The 18,566-nt window shown below is 44.9% G+C and overlaps 1 protein-coding gene across 5 annotated transcripts in view; it reads right to left on the bottom strand.

Annotated features, from left to right (window-relative positions):
• The window catches only part of INSC (INSC spindle orientation adaptor protein), a 314,937-nt gene that overhangs the window by 36,983 nt on the left and 259,388 nt on the right, over nucleotides 1-18,566 (bottom strand). For all 5 annotated transcript variants that reach the window (XM_030201048.1, XM_030201053.1, XM_030201051.1 and 2 more), the window contains exon 10: nucleotides 1,587-1,653. In XM_030201048.1, coding sequence (XP_030056908.1) covers nucleotides 1,587-1,653 — 67 coding nt within the window. The remainder of the gene's footprint in view (nucleotides 1-1,586; nucleotides 1,654-18,566) is intronic.

The raw sequence follows: 18,566 nt of genomic DNA, 5'->3' as shown, positions 1-18,566 counted from the left end.
CTTAAAAATAGTCTTCTGTTTATCCCCAGCAGTGTCAGTGGTGCACATATGCTGCCTGCGGTCTGCTCCAAAGTTTTCCCTCTGGCCCATTCTGCCTCCTCTGATATCACTTCATGGTTTTGGGTGGGCAGAATGGGTCAGAGGGAAAGCTTTGGACCTGGCTACAGGCAGCCACTGCCAGGGACCAACAGAAGACCACCTTGAAGGAAAACTGGAGGGGATGTGCATGTAAATGTGAGCACCCAGTTTATAGAACTGCCCTTATATGATGCATTTACATATTTAAATTTTTTAGGGCTGCATTTTGATTAAAATTTGTAATTACGATTTATTGCACAATTAAAGTTTGTTCAATTATCTATCTATTTATTTATTTCCCATTGCAGCTCCTTGTGACTCTGGGCAAATCATTTAAATCTCCATTGCCCCAGGTACAAAATAAGTACCTGTATATAATATGCAAACCGCTTTGATTGTAACTGCAGAAAGACAGTATATCAAATCCCATCCTCCTTCCCTTCCCTAGGACTGATAATCTCCTCCCCCCCAAACACACACACACACCCATGTCCCAGATCCAGCATATCTCCCTTTCTCTCCCTTCCCTTCCTTTCCTCTTCCCCTAGGTCGTCCATTATCTCTTTCTTTCTTTCTTTCTTTCTTTCTTTCTTTCTTTCTTTCTTTCTTTCTTTCTCTCTCCCTCCCTCCTATTGATCAGCGCCTCACCCTCCCTCCCTCTACCCTCATGAGTAGCAACACAAACTTGATGGTGAGCAATACAAAGTTCTTTCCGTGGCTGCTGAACCTTACTGCTTTGGCAATAGCTTCTATTGGTGACACCTCCAGTTCTGCTTACAGGTCTGCAGCTCACTCCATTCCCCCCACTCAGGGTTCAGCAATTGCCCTCTCTCAATCCTCCTTTCCCCTCAGTCTTCCTTCAAGGTGGTCTTTTATTGGTCCCTGGCAGTGGCTGCCTGTGGCCAGGTCCAACGTTTTCCCTCTGACCCATCCGCCTATGCAAAACAGGAAAAGATATCAGAGGAAGTAGAACGGGCAAGAGGGAAAGCTTTGGAGCAGACCACAGGCAGCACATGTGCACCACTGCCACTGCTTGGGGGTTATGTTGAATCCTGGTTGGAGAGAAAGATACTGTATCTTGCCAAGGACAAGAGTGGAAGAGAGCAGAAGAGACTTTTGGAGGAGACAGGAGATGCTGCAGTGTGATTAAATTCTTTAACCACAATTAATTTTTAAAATTGTGATTGATGATTAATGCATTAATCTCATAGTTAACTGTGATTAACTTGCTGCCTTAATTTTTTTCAGAGCACATAAAAATATGTGCAAGAGCACATCAAGGCCTATCTTGCCTTAAATAGACCCCCTATCATAAAATTACCCCACCAGACATAGGATCCAACTTTTCAAGCTGATTGGAGGTGAAAAACACAATACGAGTGCTTGCTCCCTGTTCACAGTAAAGGAGCCTGTTCAATATTGGGGATGCTCAAGAACCCACAACAGCCACAGAGCTGGCACCTATGCCTCCATATCTATAAAAGTAAATGTTTTAATATCAAATATACCATTTTCTTGGATGATTTCAGAAGCAGATTGTTCCAGAACAGACATGTTTGCCAAGATTGTGATTATCTGCAATCAAAAAGAAAGAAGAGGCCATTCATTATACAACCTACTTTTAAAGACAACACAGATGCAATGCACTGATTGGCAGATAAAATCATTACAAAGGACTGGAGTAAGCAAATAGTGGGATGTTATCCTTAAAATCATAAAGGAAGTAAATCAGAAATCAGAATAAAGACTTGTAATAAGCACTCAATACGAGTTTATTACAGATGACACAGAAGTCTGACATCAGCTGTGCGGAAGCATTTGCAAGTGCCAATATGTTTGGGTTAGTTATCTCTACAGCAGTGATTCTCAAACCTCTCCTGAAGGTACACCTAGCCAGTCAGATTTTCAGGATTATCACAATGAATATGCTTAAGATACATTTATATAGATTGGCGACCCATAGTACACAAATCTATCTCATGCATATTCATTATACTAAGCCTTAAAATCCATGGGTAATTGAGCTGCAAGTGCAGGTGACTAGGCAGAGTTTATTGATAGGATATTTATACATGTAACCTTGATGACCATGATAAAGGAGAAGCAAGATATTAGTTCTTCAGTGGATGAAAGTGGAAAGACCATCATAGGTCTTTATCTTTTGTCATTTACTATGTAACTTCTAGTAGTATAGGTACACCACCATTTCTTCCCTATCAAATTATGTTTGTTTTGCCAAACCATGTATCCTAATACTAAAGAATCAATATTTATTGAATCAAGGAAGGAAAATCCAATTTATAAGATAGAACAGGGAAGCAGAACACTTTGAAGGATATGCTGTACAGAAAATGGACTATTGTTGATGACTCCTTTTACGTGGGACAGAAGGTCCCATCTCTCATCAGATCTTTGATTACAAAGGTGTTCTGCCTGCTGGGAGCTCACATCTGTGATATCATGGAAAAGTTACTGAAATCCATCAGATTCTCTACTACCCTCTAATGATTATTCTTGTAAATACCAATGATACTGCTAGGTAAAACCCTAAGGACATTTTGGGCTTCTTTTATAAAGCTGCACTAGCGATTCCTGAGTGGCAAATGAGAGGAAACCGATAGGAATTGAATGGGCTTTCTCTCATTTGCCACACTGAGAATCGATAGTGCGGCATTGTAAAAAACATGGAGGGGCATAATTGAACAAAAACGTCTATCTCCAAGGGCGTTTATCTCCGAGAACGGGTCCGTGAAGGGGCAGACCGAACCGTATTTTCGAAAAAAAAAATAGACGTCCATATTTTATTCGACAATTTGTGAGCTGGGCGTTTTTGTTTTTCAGTGATAATGGAAAATGAAAGCGCCCAGCTCAAAAACGAATAAATCCAAGGCATTTGTTCGTGGGAGGGGCCAGGAGTCGTAGTGCACTGGTCCCCCTCACATGCCAGGACACCAACCGGGCACCCTAGGGGGCACTTTTACAAAAACAAAAAAAAAGGTACAAGAGCTCCCAGGAGCATAGCACCCTTCCCTTGGGTGTTGAGCCCCCCAAATCCCCCTCAAAACCCACCGCCCACAAGTCTACACCATTACTATAGCCCTAAGGGGTGAAGGGGGGCACCTACATGTGGGTACAGTGGGTTTGGGGGGCGGTTTGGAGGGCTCCAATTTACCAGCACAAGTGTAACAGGTGGAGGGGGGATGGGCCTGGGTCCACCTGCCTGAAGTCCACTGCACCCCCTAATAACTGCTCCAGTGACCTGCATACTGCTGCCAGGGAGGTGGGTATGACATTTGAGGGTGAAAATAAAAAGTTATGAAACGGCATATTTTGTGGTGGGAGGGGGTTTGTGACCACTGGGGGAGTCAGGGGAGGTCATCCTCGATTCCCTCCAGTGGTCATCTGGTCATTTAGGGCACTTTTGGGGGCCTTATTCGTGGAAAAACAGGGTCCAGGAAAAGTGCCCTAAATTCTCGCTAAAAACGCATATTTTTCTTCCATTATCGGCGAAGGCGCCCATCTCTGATCGTCCGATAACCACGCCCCAGTTCCGCCTTCACCACGCCTTCGACACGCCCCATCCACTTTGTCCGCATCCACGACAGAGTGCAGTTGAAAACTTCTAAATTCGGCTTTCGATTATACCGCTTTATTCGTTTTTGTGAGATAAACGTCTATCTCCCGATTTGGGTCGCAATATAGGCGTTTTTCTTTTTCAATTATAAGCTGGATAGTAACATAGTAGATGACGGCAGAAAAAGACCTGCACGGTCCATCCAGTCTGCCCAACAAGACAACGCATATGTGCTACTTTTTCTGTATACCCTACTTTGATTTGTACCTATGCTCTTCAGGGCACAGACCATATAAGTCTGCCCAGCACTATCCCCGTCTCCCACCACCGGCTCTGGCACAGACTGTATAAGTCTGCCCAGCACTATCCCTGTCTCCCACCACCGGCTCTGGCACAGACCGTATAAGTCTGCCCAGCACTATCCCCGCCTCCCACCACCGGCTCTGGCACAGACCGTATAAGTCTGCCCAGCACTATCCCTGCCTCCCAACCACCAGTCCCGCCTCCCACCACTGGCTCTGGCACAAACCGTATAAGTCTGCCCCGCACTATCCCTGCCTCCCAACCTCCAGCCCCGCCTCCCGCTACCGGCTCTGCTATCCAATCTCGGTTAAGCTCCTGAGGATCCATTCCTTCTGAACAGGATTCCTTTATGTTTATCCCACGCATGTTTGAATTCCGTTACTGTTTTCATCTCCACCACCTCCCGCGGGAGGGCATTTCCAAGCATCCACCACTCTCTCCGTGAAGAAATACTTCCTGACATTTTTCTTGAGTCTGCCCCCCTTCAATCTCATTTCATGTCCTCTCGTTCTACGCCTTCGTATCTCCAGAAAAGGTTCGTTTGCGGATTAATACCTTTCAATATTTGAACGTCTGTATCAAGAAGCCCTAAAAGAGATTATATGCTGGTGGAAGTACAGGCAAAAGAAAATGGGGCACAGGTGGTGTGTCTCATCAGTTGTTCCACTGAAGGGTAATGGCATTACAGAGACAGGCATATTCTAATTAAAATATATGGTGGACATGGATTCTGCAATAAAATAGCTTTAGTTTCTTAGATTATGCTGTGGTATTTCCAAGAATGAGTGCTACTGAGCAGAAATGGAGAGCACTTACAAGGAACAGTAATAGTACTTTTGCTCATAAACTTGCCAACTGAAAAAGTTTTTAAACCAGATTCTTTGGGGAATGGTGGCAAAAGCCCTCAAATATAGACATGGGAGGCCTGTGGGGGATGTGGACCATGTGCAGAAAGATGCATTGCAGGGCCTCACTTGAATAATGAATTGTGAGGAAGAAGAAGTTGGTGAGATAATGCTGAGGAATTGGTACCCCTTCTGGTAGAGTCAGAATAGGGATAATATAATGTATGTCTGAGAAAGACATAAGGGGACCTTAGTGGTATGGCAAAGGAGGGAAGAGACCAGAAACTGAATAGGGTCTTTGAATACATCTGTTTCTATATGTCCTGGTGGCAACGCCAGTATATCCATTTGCAGATAAGGTGGTCACCTAGTGTTACAGCTTATGGAGGGGAGCTGCAGTTGAAGCAAATGCTGGCCACACAAAGAATTATCACTGCATATTTTCATGCTATTTTACAGGACCACTGTAGGAGTGACAATACTGAGAAGATCGTGATTGTGCAGTTTAACTATCAAATCTTGGAGGAGGCGGAGTAAGTCTATGGGTCTAAAAGTAAATGGCTGAAGGTTTGCCTCGGGTTTCTAATACATTTGCATTCACCCTGTCCAGTAGCCAATACAGCTTATGGCTATACAGTGTACAAGCAGAATAAATCTTAACAATATACCTCTTTAAAGTACTATTTCTTCTAACTTACAGGCATGCATTTTTGCCTCTGAAGTAACACAGAATAGTAGAAGAAAACATTTTGCTAAAACATAGCTTTCGGCTAAACCATTGTTCTACAACAAACAATCCTCAATTGTAGTTTTCAGCTGGCATGGGGGGCAAATAAATTCATTTGGATCTCACTATGCCCTTATTACAACAAAGAAAGATAATTATTTTGTACTGGACTAAGGTCTTCCACCTTCTCAGGCAGTGAGAGGTGTTTTGGTCTCTGAATAAAAGTGCACTAACATGATTGAGTGTGTTAATGAGCTGTAAATTCAGGTACGAAATGAAAGGCAAGTTAAAACACACGTATGAATCTAATGATCGATAAGGTTTCAGGCATTCTATGTTTATTTTTGTTATATGAAATCAGGTTCCTGTTAACATAAATAACTTCCCTCTTGCACAGAGTTGATACCCCATGTGGATATCTTGCCTTCTCCTTTATTTGTAGCTGGCTGGTAATTAATCACATTGCAAATACATGCCAATACTTCACCACTTGAAGTCATTTCTTCTAGCATTTAAAGAACCCCAATCAGTGGCAAATTAGCTTTAATCTTTACTATGTAAACTCGGCCTATCTTGAGAAAGTAAGCTGTGTAACAGTCACTAAACATTGCAAGAGTACAAAGGGGGGGAATTATATATATGACACCTTAAAAATCAACACCAAAAAACTACGAGGTTTAATGTGAGGTCTATCAACTATACCTAAAGTTGCACATAGTTTATAGAATACACTCACATGCCGTTCCTGTGACTAAATTTAGGTGCACCCATTTAGGTCACCTAAAACCAGGCCTAAATACTTGTGCTACGTTAGGCGCAGATCAGGTGTATTCTATAATAGTGTGCTTAGTTTTTTTGAAACGCCTATAACCCGCCCATTCCATGACCATAGCCATGCCCCCTTTTTCACTGTACGGCATTAGAATTTATGTGCATCGTGTTATAGAATATGCTAGAAAGTTGGTGCATTAATTCTAATTAAAGCCAATGAAAAAGCACCAATTATCGGCACTGATTAGCTTCTTAATCAATTGTGTGTGCAATTTGGCCATGCAGCCAAATTAGCATGCACAACTTAAGGCGCTTTATATAGAATTTAGAGGAAATGAAACAGTTTCTGTAAATGTGCTGTTGTGGCCATTGAGTTCATGAAACTTCATTCCGATTTCATTCCAAGTAACCTAGCAATTGCTCAGATAATAATGTATGCATTTTTTCCCATGAGCAGAGAGATCCATGATCTATGTTCTAGCATATTTGTGCCCTACCTTGTAAATTCCAAAGGATTACATTAAGCAGTTTATATAAATATATATTTAAAAATGCAATTCACAAAATTAATACTCTGATGCTACCTTCTAGACCTCATCCAAGGCTTATAGCAGGTTCAAACTAGCTGGGTGTGTGATTCAGTGGTAAAAACAGAACTTGCAACTCTCCTGATTACTTTCAATCTGGAGCCAGACTGGAATGAGGTATTCCACTTGGAAAAGAATATTTCTTCCTTTGCCACAAGGTCAGGATTTTCTCTGACATAGGTCAGGCTAGTCGAGCTGGAAGCAGGCGCTGGTTCTTGCAACTTCAACACAGGGTTTCTGAGCAGGATCTGGTTATTTTTCAGTTCAGTATACCATAAAAGTTGTATATGCCTGTCATTTGTACCTATCTGTTATCCTGATCAATGGTTTGATTTTCTTTTTAAGGTAGCTACCCTGTTGGAATTCTTTCTTAGAAATTTGCAGAAATCCATTTGTGTCCAGCTGTCTACCTTTTTCAGTGCTTTTTTTGTAAGAAAAAAGGGCGCCGGTACTCATAAGGGCAACCTTAGGGGTGGGGCTACTATAAATGCTCCGCCCCTGCATATAGCTCCACCCCTATAGTAGCCACAGTGGCCACACCCCCTTTACCAGCCATAGAGCATATAAAAAAGCATCTTTGAGAATATTACACCAGTCCCTAGAATACCAATACATCTCTTACTGATAAAACATAACAAACAGGATGTTCCAAAAGAAACTATATATCAGAAGAACACTGTACCTCAGTCATATATACACATAACATGGATTCGTGACCACAAATTATTTTATGCTGCTGTTATCATTATGGATGCATAGGTCAATACATCCCATCATATAGGGCAGGCATAAAAGAGGAAACATGGAACTGAAATGACTACATATAAATCCAGAGTAATTTTGAATACACATACCTTTGGCCATGTTTCACAAGAAGCTCTAAATCTGCGCAACACCATGAGTTGATTCAGGTGGTTCAATGTCTGAATTTTGCTAGTCTGGTTTGTGTCATAGTGTGTCTACTGCAGTTTGTTGGCTTTTGGTGTCTACTGCAAACTCGCGCAAAGATTTTTCGATGAACATCATTACTGCAGGTGACTAGTTTTTGCATGTCTAGCCACAGATAGGCATAATCCTTCACAATAAGTTGCTACTTGAGGTTCATGTCTTCAACTCAAGAAGCCTCCAGTTATCTTATACCATAGGCGCCCGGTATAAGAGGCTTGGGGAGGCTAAGCCTCCCCAGCCAGAAGTGCAGCAAGGGCGGGGCGGACCGCCCCGGGTGCAGCTCCCGCTGCCTTGAACATTCTCCCTCCCTCCCGTGGACAGCGCGATCATTACCGCCCCCCCCCCCCCCCCCGACTACTGCAGTATCGCGCTCCCCTCCGCTCCTGTCCTGTCACGTCGTCTTTGAACGTCGAGGATTCCTTCTGGTAGCAGCAGCATCGGCAATGATTAAGCGCTGCTTTCAGCCTGCCCCGGACAGCACTCTCTGTACAGTTTCCCGCGTAGGAGGGACGCTGTCCAGAGAAGGCTTCTGGGGCAGGCTGAAAGCAGCGCTTACATCATTTGCCGATTCTGCCTGCTACCGGAAGGAATCCTCGATGTTCAAAGACATGACAGGAGCAGAGGGGGAGAGCGATACCGAACTAGTCCGGGGGGGGGGGGGGAGCGCTTGCATCATGCCAGCCAGCTGCCAGACCAAAGGGGAAAGGTGGTGGAGAGAGGAGGATGTGAGGTGCCACATCTAAGGGGAAGAGGGAGGAAAGAAAGCAATGGCAGGGAATAGGAAAAGGGGGGGTGGAGGAAAGGAGTGAGAGTGATGGGAGCAAGAAGGGGAGGGAAGAGAAAGGTAGGATGCATGAGGACGCTGGAGGAGAGAGAGAGAGAAAGTGGAAAAGTGCAGGGGAGAGCCAGGGACATGCAAAAGAGCAGGAGAGAGATGGGGAGAGAAAGAGGGGACATGGAAGAGAGCAGGGGAGAGCCAGAGAGAGATGGGGAGAGAAAGAGGGGACATGAAAGAGAGCATGGGAGAGCCAGAGAGAGATGGGGAGCGAAAGAGGAGACATGGAAGAGAGCAGGGGAGAGCCAGAGAGAGATGGGGAGCGAAAGAGGGGACAAGGAAGAGAGCAGGGGAGAGCCAGAGAGAGATGGGGAGCGAAAGCGGGGACATGGAAGAGAGCATGGGAGAGCCAAAGAGAAGAATGCTGGATGGAAGAGGAGAGCAGAGAGAGGGAGAGAGAGAGATTAGTGGAAAGATGGGAGAGAGAGAGAGAAGCTGCTGGGGAGAAAATGGGGGAGACCCTAGCTGTCAGACGGAGAAAATGCTGAATGAAGGAGGGAGAAAGAGGGAAAATGCTGGAAGGAGGGGGCAGAAAGAGGGAAGACACTGGACGTAAGGGTAGGGAGGGAAAGAGGAAAGACACTTGGAAGAATGGGGATAGAGAGGACATGCTGAATGGAAAGGGTCAAGAGGTGAACTGTTTAGAAGGAAGGGGAGATAGAGGGAGGACAATGGATGGAAGGAGAGGAAGACAATAGACGGAAGGATTGGGAGAGGGTAATGGGTAGAAGGATGGAGAGAGAAAGAGGGATGACACTGGATGGAAGGGTAGAAGAGAAAGACATGGATGGATGGAGGGGAGGGAAGAGAGGAGAAATGTTGGACAAGGATGGAGGGAAGGAAAGACAAAGGAAGGAGATGCACACGGATGGAATGGAAGGGAGAGAGGAGAAATGCTGGACATGGATGGAGGGGAGGAAAGACAGAGGAAGTTCATGCACATGGATGGAGGGGAGACATGCTGGATTTGGATGGAGGGGAAATTGCTGAATTTAAGGGCTGGATTGGAACACTTTGAGGGCAGATGCTGAAACTGGAGAAAGGATAGGGACAGGGCTACAGATGGTAGGCAGGACGCATAAGGACACAGGAGGATGGTGGACATGTTGAGAGAAAAAATATCAAATGGAAAGAAGACACTGGGACCAAAGAATAGAAAAACTAAATGATCAGACAACAAAGGTAGAAAAACGTATTTTATTCAGAATGTATTAACTGGAATATGTCAGCTTTTGGAAATGTGCATCTGTGATATTTTGCATTTGAGTTTCAATTTTTCTAGTATTGCTGCATGCTGAGTCTGACTTCTTGAGGTAACTTTCCAGTTTTGCCTTCATATCTGTTGTGTCATGTGTTTTCATGTGTAATCAAGGTGCAGTATTCTACTAGTGTGTAGTATTACAGCCCTTTTTGTTTTTTGTTTTTTTGTTTCAATAGGATGTGACTGGTGTTTTAGAGCCCGGTGTAATTACAGTGCTGCTTTCCACGCATAAGGTTGTAGCTCATCCTGTCCTTGGAATTAGTGCTGTTATGGTTTGCTAAGGTTATGAGTGTGTTTTTGCACAAGTTTGTGTATTGTGTTTTGCAGTGGAGAGATTGTGTATTGGCATTACTGAGGTGGCACCAAAACATCGGAAAGGGTTTTAGAGCCTAAATCATGACACACTACCTCTTGAAGGATACATATAGTTGTTAAAAAAGGAGCTCATTGTGAACACTATCCACCCTAAAAGGCTGTTTTGTGGCTCTACATGAGAATTGTGATATTATGATCCCTTATTTCATATTGTTGACGGTCTGCATTTTCTATATGGGTGGTATATTGGTGTATTAGGGTCTGCCTAGTGTTATGGTACAGTAAGGTTCTGAGTGTGTTTTTGCACCTGAAAAGGACAGGTACAAATTCAAGGTAAGGTATACACATATGAGTTTGTCTTGGGCAGACTGGATGGACCATGCAGGTCTTTTTCTGCCGTCATGTACTATGTATGTTACTATGTTACTATGTAAATTTGTGCATAGTGTTTTGCAGTTGAGCGATTGTGGTTAGTATATGCTTGAGCAACCACTTTATTCTTTGACATATGATACATATCTAATATCTAAATTTAATAAAAGGTATTGTGACTATTTTATTTTACTTATTTTTTTTCTGTGTTAATTGTGGCTATAAGCTCTGCTCCTGGCTCCACCCCCTAACCCCGCCCCCTTTAGCCTCCCCAAACAGTTGGGCCACCGACCGCCTATGTCTTATACACATGTGTTTAATAGCAAAGTCTAGGGATCTTAGAATCCAATAAAGTTCATCTGTGCATCTACCACCAGGGTGCATTTAGGTAGATGACAGATCTTTTTTTTCCTTTTTTAATCATCAAGCAGCCTCTTTTATATAGCCATTTTTAGAAGCCTTGAATATGATGTCATCTGTAAATCCAAATCTAGGGTATAAATCGTGCCTAATGTGTTTAAAGTCCATGTTGGCATTCTGATACTCTCTTGAGGTTGTGAGAAATTCTTCTTTAAAAAAGTGGAGTTAGAGAGTGTGTCATTTTGTCCACTACTCGTATTATTGAATATGTCAACCATGTATTTTTAAAATTGTAAATTCTAAAAGTAAAATATTAATAATTGCTTTTTCACATGAAGCTCCAAATCTGAGTCATACCAGGAATAGGTTCAGTGTCTCGATTTCGTTGCTTGCTTCTCGTGTCTATTGCAGAACGATGTCCATGAAGCATCCAAGACTGGACGTATTTTGTTGGATCAAACTGAGTTAGAGGAGGCCCAACTATTTTGATGAACATCAGTGCTGATATTGTGGTTACCAACAAAGAAGATCTTGATGGAGTCACAATAAGGTTCATCTGTGAAAAACCTCGCTCACACTCACTTGAGGAAATTGGAATGGTGTCAAGAGTAAGCTTTAAAGGCAATAATTTGTCTGGAATTGTTTTCTCGCTCAGATATTCTCGGAATCCATGAATCATCTCCCTTTCATTCAGGTGGAACCTTTGGATAAATTTCTTATTTCTGTTTCACCAAATGTTAAATGCTTCTGGATGTCCTCTGGCCATTGTTTGGGATCAAGCACTTTGGCCCATTTAGGTAGAACAGCTTCTTCATCATCAAGCAGTCTCTTTGCTATAAAGATTTTCAGGTTTTCATAAAATGCATCTGGACAGATTGGAGGGTCGTCTTTCCTGTCTTTTCGGTGGAGGGCAGTCCCTTTGAATATGAGACTTCTGGCAGCAGTAATTGGTGTTTTGTAGTAAGGTCCAGGATTTTGTTTTCTCTCTTCAAAAATTTGAATGAGACTTTTGATTTGTGTTTGCTCTGTACAGATCCATATTACATTCTTGTAGATCTAGGCTTAGTTCAGATAGTTCTTGAAGTGCATCACACATTAATCCTAAGTCTAACACAAATTCTACAGATGTAAATTTCCTTTGTAGACCATCATACATGCTTCTGTCTTTACTGTCTCTGGTAAAATCCTTCTTAGCTTCTTCAAAATGAAGTACCAATGCTTCATAGTCCTGCCATACTGCAGAAACAGATCGAAAACTAGACGCTACCCAGCGAGTGCTTAAAATCCAACCAATTTTCAAAAGCTGAATATCTAGTGTATTTGCACACAATTGTAATTCTCTACCATTTTTCGGCGAAGCATGGTACAGCACATATATCTTATCAATGAATGATTTGAATCTATTTATTCCTGAAACAGCTTTTACAGCATCATGGACTGACAATTCTAATCTGTGATTAGCACAATGCCATACAAGAACTGAAGGAAATTTGTCTTTTAGCAATTTCTTAACTCCACCACGAGCCCCAACATTACATTTGCTCCATCACAAGCAACAGAAACCAAGTAATCCTGCAGGTATTCCTCTGTCATACCAATAGAATTGAGATTATGAAGCAAAGAGCTGAAAATGTTTTGCTGTTACATCTGGTAATTCAATCAAATCAAGAAATTAATTTACTGGTGCAGGCATTCCGCAATCTGTGATAAATACCCGGATGTATACAATCAATGTGGATTTTTGACTGAGGGTTGTTCCTTCTTCATTATTAATGGTATTTTACATTTAGAATTTACAATTTTTTGAAACAAGTTTTTTCTCATTCCACTACTAATATGATGAACAATGTTGATGCATGCTTTGTAGAGTAAAGTATGTGGCCCATGTCAGACCATTAAGTTCCTGTACATATTTCAGCTTCAAAATTATTAAAGGACTGGTTCTTCTTTACCACTTTGTAAGCTGTGCGAAAGTTTTTGGCAGTTATCTCTTTCTCATGACCAATAGATTTATACTTACATTGTCTAGCACCTCTTGTTGGCTTCTGCCACCAATTTCAAAGCAGCTTTATGAGATAAACTTTCCTTGTGGTCAAATAATTTCTTACATAGGGATGTTAGCTGCTGCTGTCATGTTTCACCAAAATAAGTGATTCATTATTGGCCCACTCTTTTGATATTTTCATTCCCATCTTTTTCTCAACACCAAGAATTCAAACTTTTTGACGTGGCTTACAACCAAGTTTTTTATTTGTATAGAGAGCCAATCATATTTTTGGCAAAATTCATTCTTTTGTTCTAAAGTCCAACAAGTAGGCCAACGATTGTCATTTTGTTGTTCAATACAAGACGATGATGAAGCAAGTACTTTAGGCTCATTGATTTCGTCTTCATTATCGACTAATTTCCTTTAGTAGGTATAGGAGATGAAAAGTAACGTGATTGTTTTCATTATAAACAATTTCTGTAAGCTGTTACAGCTCCAGTACACCCAAATGACACAAACCAGACTAGCACTCAGACCGGGAAATAGCAGAACAGTCTTGTCAAATCTGAAACACATATGTAATCAAAATCTCAGAACCTAACAAACCTCACGTCATAAAGGCACTAAACTCTGATTCTGAACAAAAGGTTCTATTTTTTGGACAGTCATAAAGACACTAACTTCCACTACTTAACAATATACTCCCACATCCATTCCCATATGCTAGCATCAGCCCTTCCCGTCAAAAATATAAAAGGATGGAGTCGGACCAAATGGCAACTACTAAAATGGTCAGTGCTCTCTTAGTCATAAAGGGGGTCTTTTACTAAAGCTTAACTCGAATTATCTGCAGCAGGGCTCATTTTATTCATATGGGTCCTGCTTCAGATAACTTCACCTAAGCTTTAGTAAAAGACCCCCAAAGTGTATGGGGACAGAGTTAAAGATCTAATATGTGTACTTTGGATAAAAGGCAAGAGAGGGGAGAACTTAAAAATCATGCACAAAAAAATTCAAATTCTGCACATAACATTTGCAAATTCTGCAAGTTATTTTATAGTTTATGTGGTAAATGATGGCAGATAAAGACCTGTATGGTCCATCCAGTCTGCCCAACAAAATAACCTCTCCACACCAAACATCACTGCCGAAACCCAGGCCAAAGTATCGCTTGCTTATCCGACATTGCTGCCTGGATGTCCAACCACCACCTAAAACTGAATATGGCCAAGACCGAGCTTATTGTCTTCCCACCCAAACCCACTTCCCCTCTCCCTCCACTCTCTATCTCAGTTGATAACACCCTCATCGTCCCCGTCTCATCTGCCCGCAACCACGGAGTCATCTTCGACTCCTCCTTCTCTGCGCATATCTAGCAGATAGCCAAGACCTGTCGCTTCTTCCTCTATAACATTAGCAAAATTTGCCCTTTCCTCTCTGAGCACACCACCCGAACTCTTGTCCACTCTCTCATTACCTCTCGCCTTGACTACTGCAACCTACTCCTCACTGGCCTCCCACTTAGCCATCTATCCCCCTTCAGTCCGTTCAGAACTCTGCTGCACATCTTCCGCCTGGACCGATATACTCATATCACCCCTCTCCTCAAGTCACTTCACTGGCTTCCGATCAGGTACCACATACAGTTCAAGCTTCTCCTACTAACCTACAAATGCACTTGATCTGCAGCCCTCCTTATCTCTCTACCCTCATCTCCCCTTACGTTCCTACCCGTAACCTCCGCTCTCAAGACAAATCCCTCCTCTCAGTACCCTTCTCCACCACCGCCAACTCCAGGCTCCGCCCTTTCTGCCTCGCCTCACCCCATGCTTGGAATAAACTCCCTGAGCCCATACGCCAGGCCTCCTCCCTGCCCATCTTCAAATCCTTGCTCAAAGCCCACCTCTTCAATGTCGCCTTCAGCACCTAACCACTACACCTCTATTCAGGAAATCTTGACTGCCCCAACTTGACATTTCGTCCTTTAGATTGTAAGCTCCTTCGAGCAGGGACTGTCCTTCTTTGTTAAACTGTACAGCGCTGCGTAACCCTAGTAGCACTCTAGAAATGTTAAGTAGTAGTAGTATAATTAACCAATTAACCAATATTACAGCCACCACTCTGTACATAGCTAACATCCATATTTTCCCAGCCCCCTAACATCCACTTTTTTACAGCCCCCTCCCTGCACCCATATCATCCACATTTTTTTACAGCCCCTTCTTCCTTCCACATGCCATCCAGCATCAGCCCTGCCCCCACTCCTCCCTGTAGCCCAGGCCAGCCCTACCCTACCCTACCTCCCAGCCTTACCCATCCTCCATAGTGTGGCATCTCCCCCCACACAAACAAACACACTGATTTCCCCCTGTCTACACTCATCCAGCATAATTCCAACTTCATCCCTTCCCTCACCCCCATTCAGCCCTCAACCATTCACATTCCTTCAGTTTTTACTTTTTAGGACCATTCTTCTTACCTTGCTTATACTGGGTCAGTCTCTGTGAAGGCAGTAAGTTGTGCTGCGGAGGCACTGCAGCAGAGGATGTACAGGCAGTAACATAGTAGATGACGGCAGAAAAGGCCTGCACGGTCCATCCAGTCTGCCCAAGATAACTCATAGTGCTACTTTTTGTGTATACCCTACTTTGATTTGTACCTGTGCTCTTCAGGACACAGACCATATAAGTCTGCCCAGCACTATCCCCGCCTCTCAACCACCGTCCGCCTCCCAACCACCGGCTCTGGCACAGACCGTATAAGTCTGCCCAGCATTATCCCCGCCTCCCAACCACCAGCCCCGCCTCCTGCCACCGGCTCTGGCACAGACCGTATAAGTCTGCCCAGCACTATCCCTGCCTCCCACCACTGGCTGGCACAGACCGTATAAGTCTGGCCAGCACTATCCCCGCCTCCCAACCACCAGTCCCTCTCCCACCACCAGCTCTGGCACAGACCGTATAAGTCTGGCCAGCACTATCCCACCTCCTAACCACCAGCCCCGCCTCCCACCACCGGCTCTGCCACCCGATCGCGACTAAGCTCCTGAGGATCCATTCCTTCTGCACAGGATTCCTTTATGCTTATCCCACGCATGTTTGAATTCCGTTACCATTTTCATTTCCACCACCTCCCGCAGGAGGGCATTCCAAGTCAGTTGCTGTTCAGACTTGGAAGGAGGAGGAGGTGCAGCCGGAAGCTCTGCAGGTTCCAGGGGGGAGTGAGGCCTAGCTCCTTCCCTGAGATGCGGAGGGTCCCTGGGGAGCGGTCCTCAGGAAAGGCCCAGGCCATGGGGCCTCCTGGGGCCAGGGACCAGAAGGCCGGGAGAAGCAGCTCTCTTTCCGGTCGAGCTTCTGACAGGAGGGAGAGGAGTCCTGTTGATCGCAGAGAGCAGAGGCCCAAGGGTGGAAGCCAGTCCAGTAACCCCCCCACGCTCCAGCAACATCTGAGAGGTGAGAGTGAAGATTGTGGGGAGGGGAGAAAGCTGGTGGAGGCCCTGGAAGGGCACCCTAAGCAGAGAAAGGAAAATGAAGCTATGGAAGTTAGCTCAGAATGTTTTCCTGCTTGATGAGGCAGAAAGTGAAGAGAGTGGGTCTTCAGAGGAGGAAGAGGAGGAATTCCTAGATATTCCTTATGACCCTGAGGACCCAGCACGTAATTTGATCTGTACAGTGCGAAGAATTAAACGTGTGGAGAAAGAACTGGTTGATTTGGGAAAGCGTGTGAAAATGACAAAAGTTATGAGTAAACTTGCTCCAGCAGAGCACAAGAAAGGTTATGTGAAGGAGGAAGCCCGTTTGAGAAAACTGATACAAAAGAAAGAACTGTTGCTGGGGTTTAAAAAAGGGACCTGAGAACCCTTTAAGAGAACTATATTGTAATCAAGAACGTATGGCTTTAAGGTCACAGTCTTCAGGTCAAGGGAGAACTGTGTCCCAGCAAGAGTCTGCAGTTCGGCAGAACTGCAGGGCCTTGTCTCAGGATTTGTCTAAACCAGAAGACTTGCCAGACTCTGCTAGTACATCCACTTTAGCATTTATGAAAAACCTGGCAACTCAGTCCAGGGGACTTACTAAGCAGGCAGACTGCAGGGAGGCAGCAGCAGGATGTGGTTCGGGGGCAGGGTTGATGACTGCACCTGTTGGAGAAGAGAAAGTAATTAAAAAGCTGGTTAAGACCTTCCAGATTGTGGAGACAGAGGAGGGAGCTTCAGGCTGTCGGCTTTTTTCTACAGAAGTAGTGGCAGAGGTGTCCAGTGAAGGAGATGGTGACTTACCAATATTAGAACCTCCAGAAAGAAAGATTGCAGCAGCGGAAGCAGAGCCGGAAGGATTGCAGCAGAAGCAGGTGTCTTTATCTGCAGCTACATCTCTGCCTCTATGTTTGGAGAAGCCCTGCCCCCGCGCAGCGTCTGGGGTGCACAACGGCAGTCTTCTGGAGGGAGAGCTGGCAAACAGTGAGTCGGGTGGTGGATGCGCTGTCCCCGGCAGAGAACGGTTTCCAGAGGCACCGGGAAAGGCTGGCAGTTCATTACTGGATGGTGGCATTTCAGACGGTACAGAGGGGAGAGTGGCGGCGATTGCTGGATTGGAGAGGCCCCACCCACCTGACACGGAGCACCAGGAGACTCTGGTCAAGCAGGCAGCAGGAGAAGGACGAAACTTGCTGGTCGTTGGCAGGCAGGCAACAGGGAATTTGGATCAGAAGAAGGAACTGACTGAAACGGAACTCCCTGTTCGTCTTGCGCAGGACCTGTCGGCTGAGGAGCGGCATGCTGAGCCAGCTTTACAACAGACGGCAGATAAGTTGCTGAACACTTTTCCTGACATTGCTGTGACTCAAGTGGGGGGAGTGTTGAACTGTGAGGGTTTGTGTCCGACTGTTGACTCTGTTCCATGTTTGGGCAAGGACGATGGGGGGAGGCTTGGTGTGCAGGAAGGGGGAGGGGGGCAGGGATTGCGGAATGGAGGGGATGTGATTGACATGTCTCCTCCTGTTGAGGGGAATAGGTTAGCAGGTGTGGGGGGTCCGGGGGATACGGTTCAGGTCGGAGAAGGGGGGAAGGGAGGGGGGGAATAGGAGCAAGGAAGGGGATGGAGGGGGCCAGAAGGGTTTTGTAAAGGGGGGTTTGGTGTGTGCAGGGCAGGAAGCCTCGAGCGCCAAGGGTGGGGGGGGGGGGGGGGGGCTCCTTCTTTTGCCGCGGTGGTTGGTATGGGGGGGGGGGGGGGGGGATTTGGGCAGCGAAGGGGGGGACGGGGGGGGTGAGGGGTGGTCTGGGGGGTCTGTTACCAAACGCCGGAATGTGGTTCAATTGAGGTGGGTGGGGGAGGGGGGGATGCCAAGTAGGGATGTGGTGTTAAAAATGGTTCTAGGGTTAGGATTTCTCCCGGAAGATCTGTATGCTTGCATTCACCCGGCGAACATTCCAGAGTATGATGTCAGTTTTTTGACCCAACGGGGAATGGAGATTTTTTGGGAGAAATACGGGGAGGTTAAAGGGGGGGGGGGACTGGAGAAATTTTCGAGTTGTGCCTATTAGTAAACCTGACCTGGTGCAGGTGACTCTGTTAGTGCGGAATGAGTCAATCTCGGGGGCGGATTTG

Source organism: Microcaecilia unicolor, chromosome 4, assembly GCF_901765095.1.
Source record: "Microcaecilia unicolor chromosome 4, aMicUni1.1, whole genome shotgun sequence".
NCBI lineage: Eukaryota > Metazoa > Chordata > Amphibia > Gymnophiona > Siphonopidae > Microcaecilia > Microcaecilia unicolor.
This window is presented reverse-complemented; position numbering and strand designations above follow the sequence as displayed.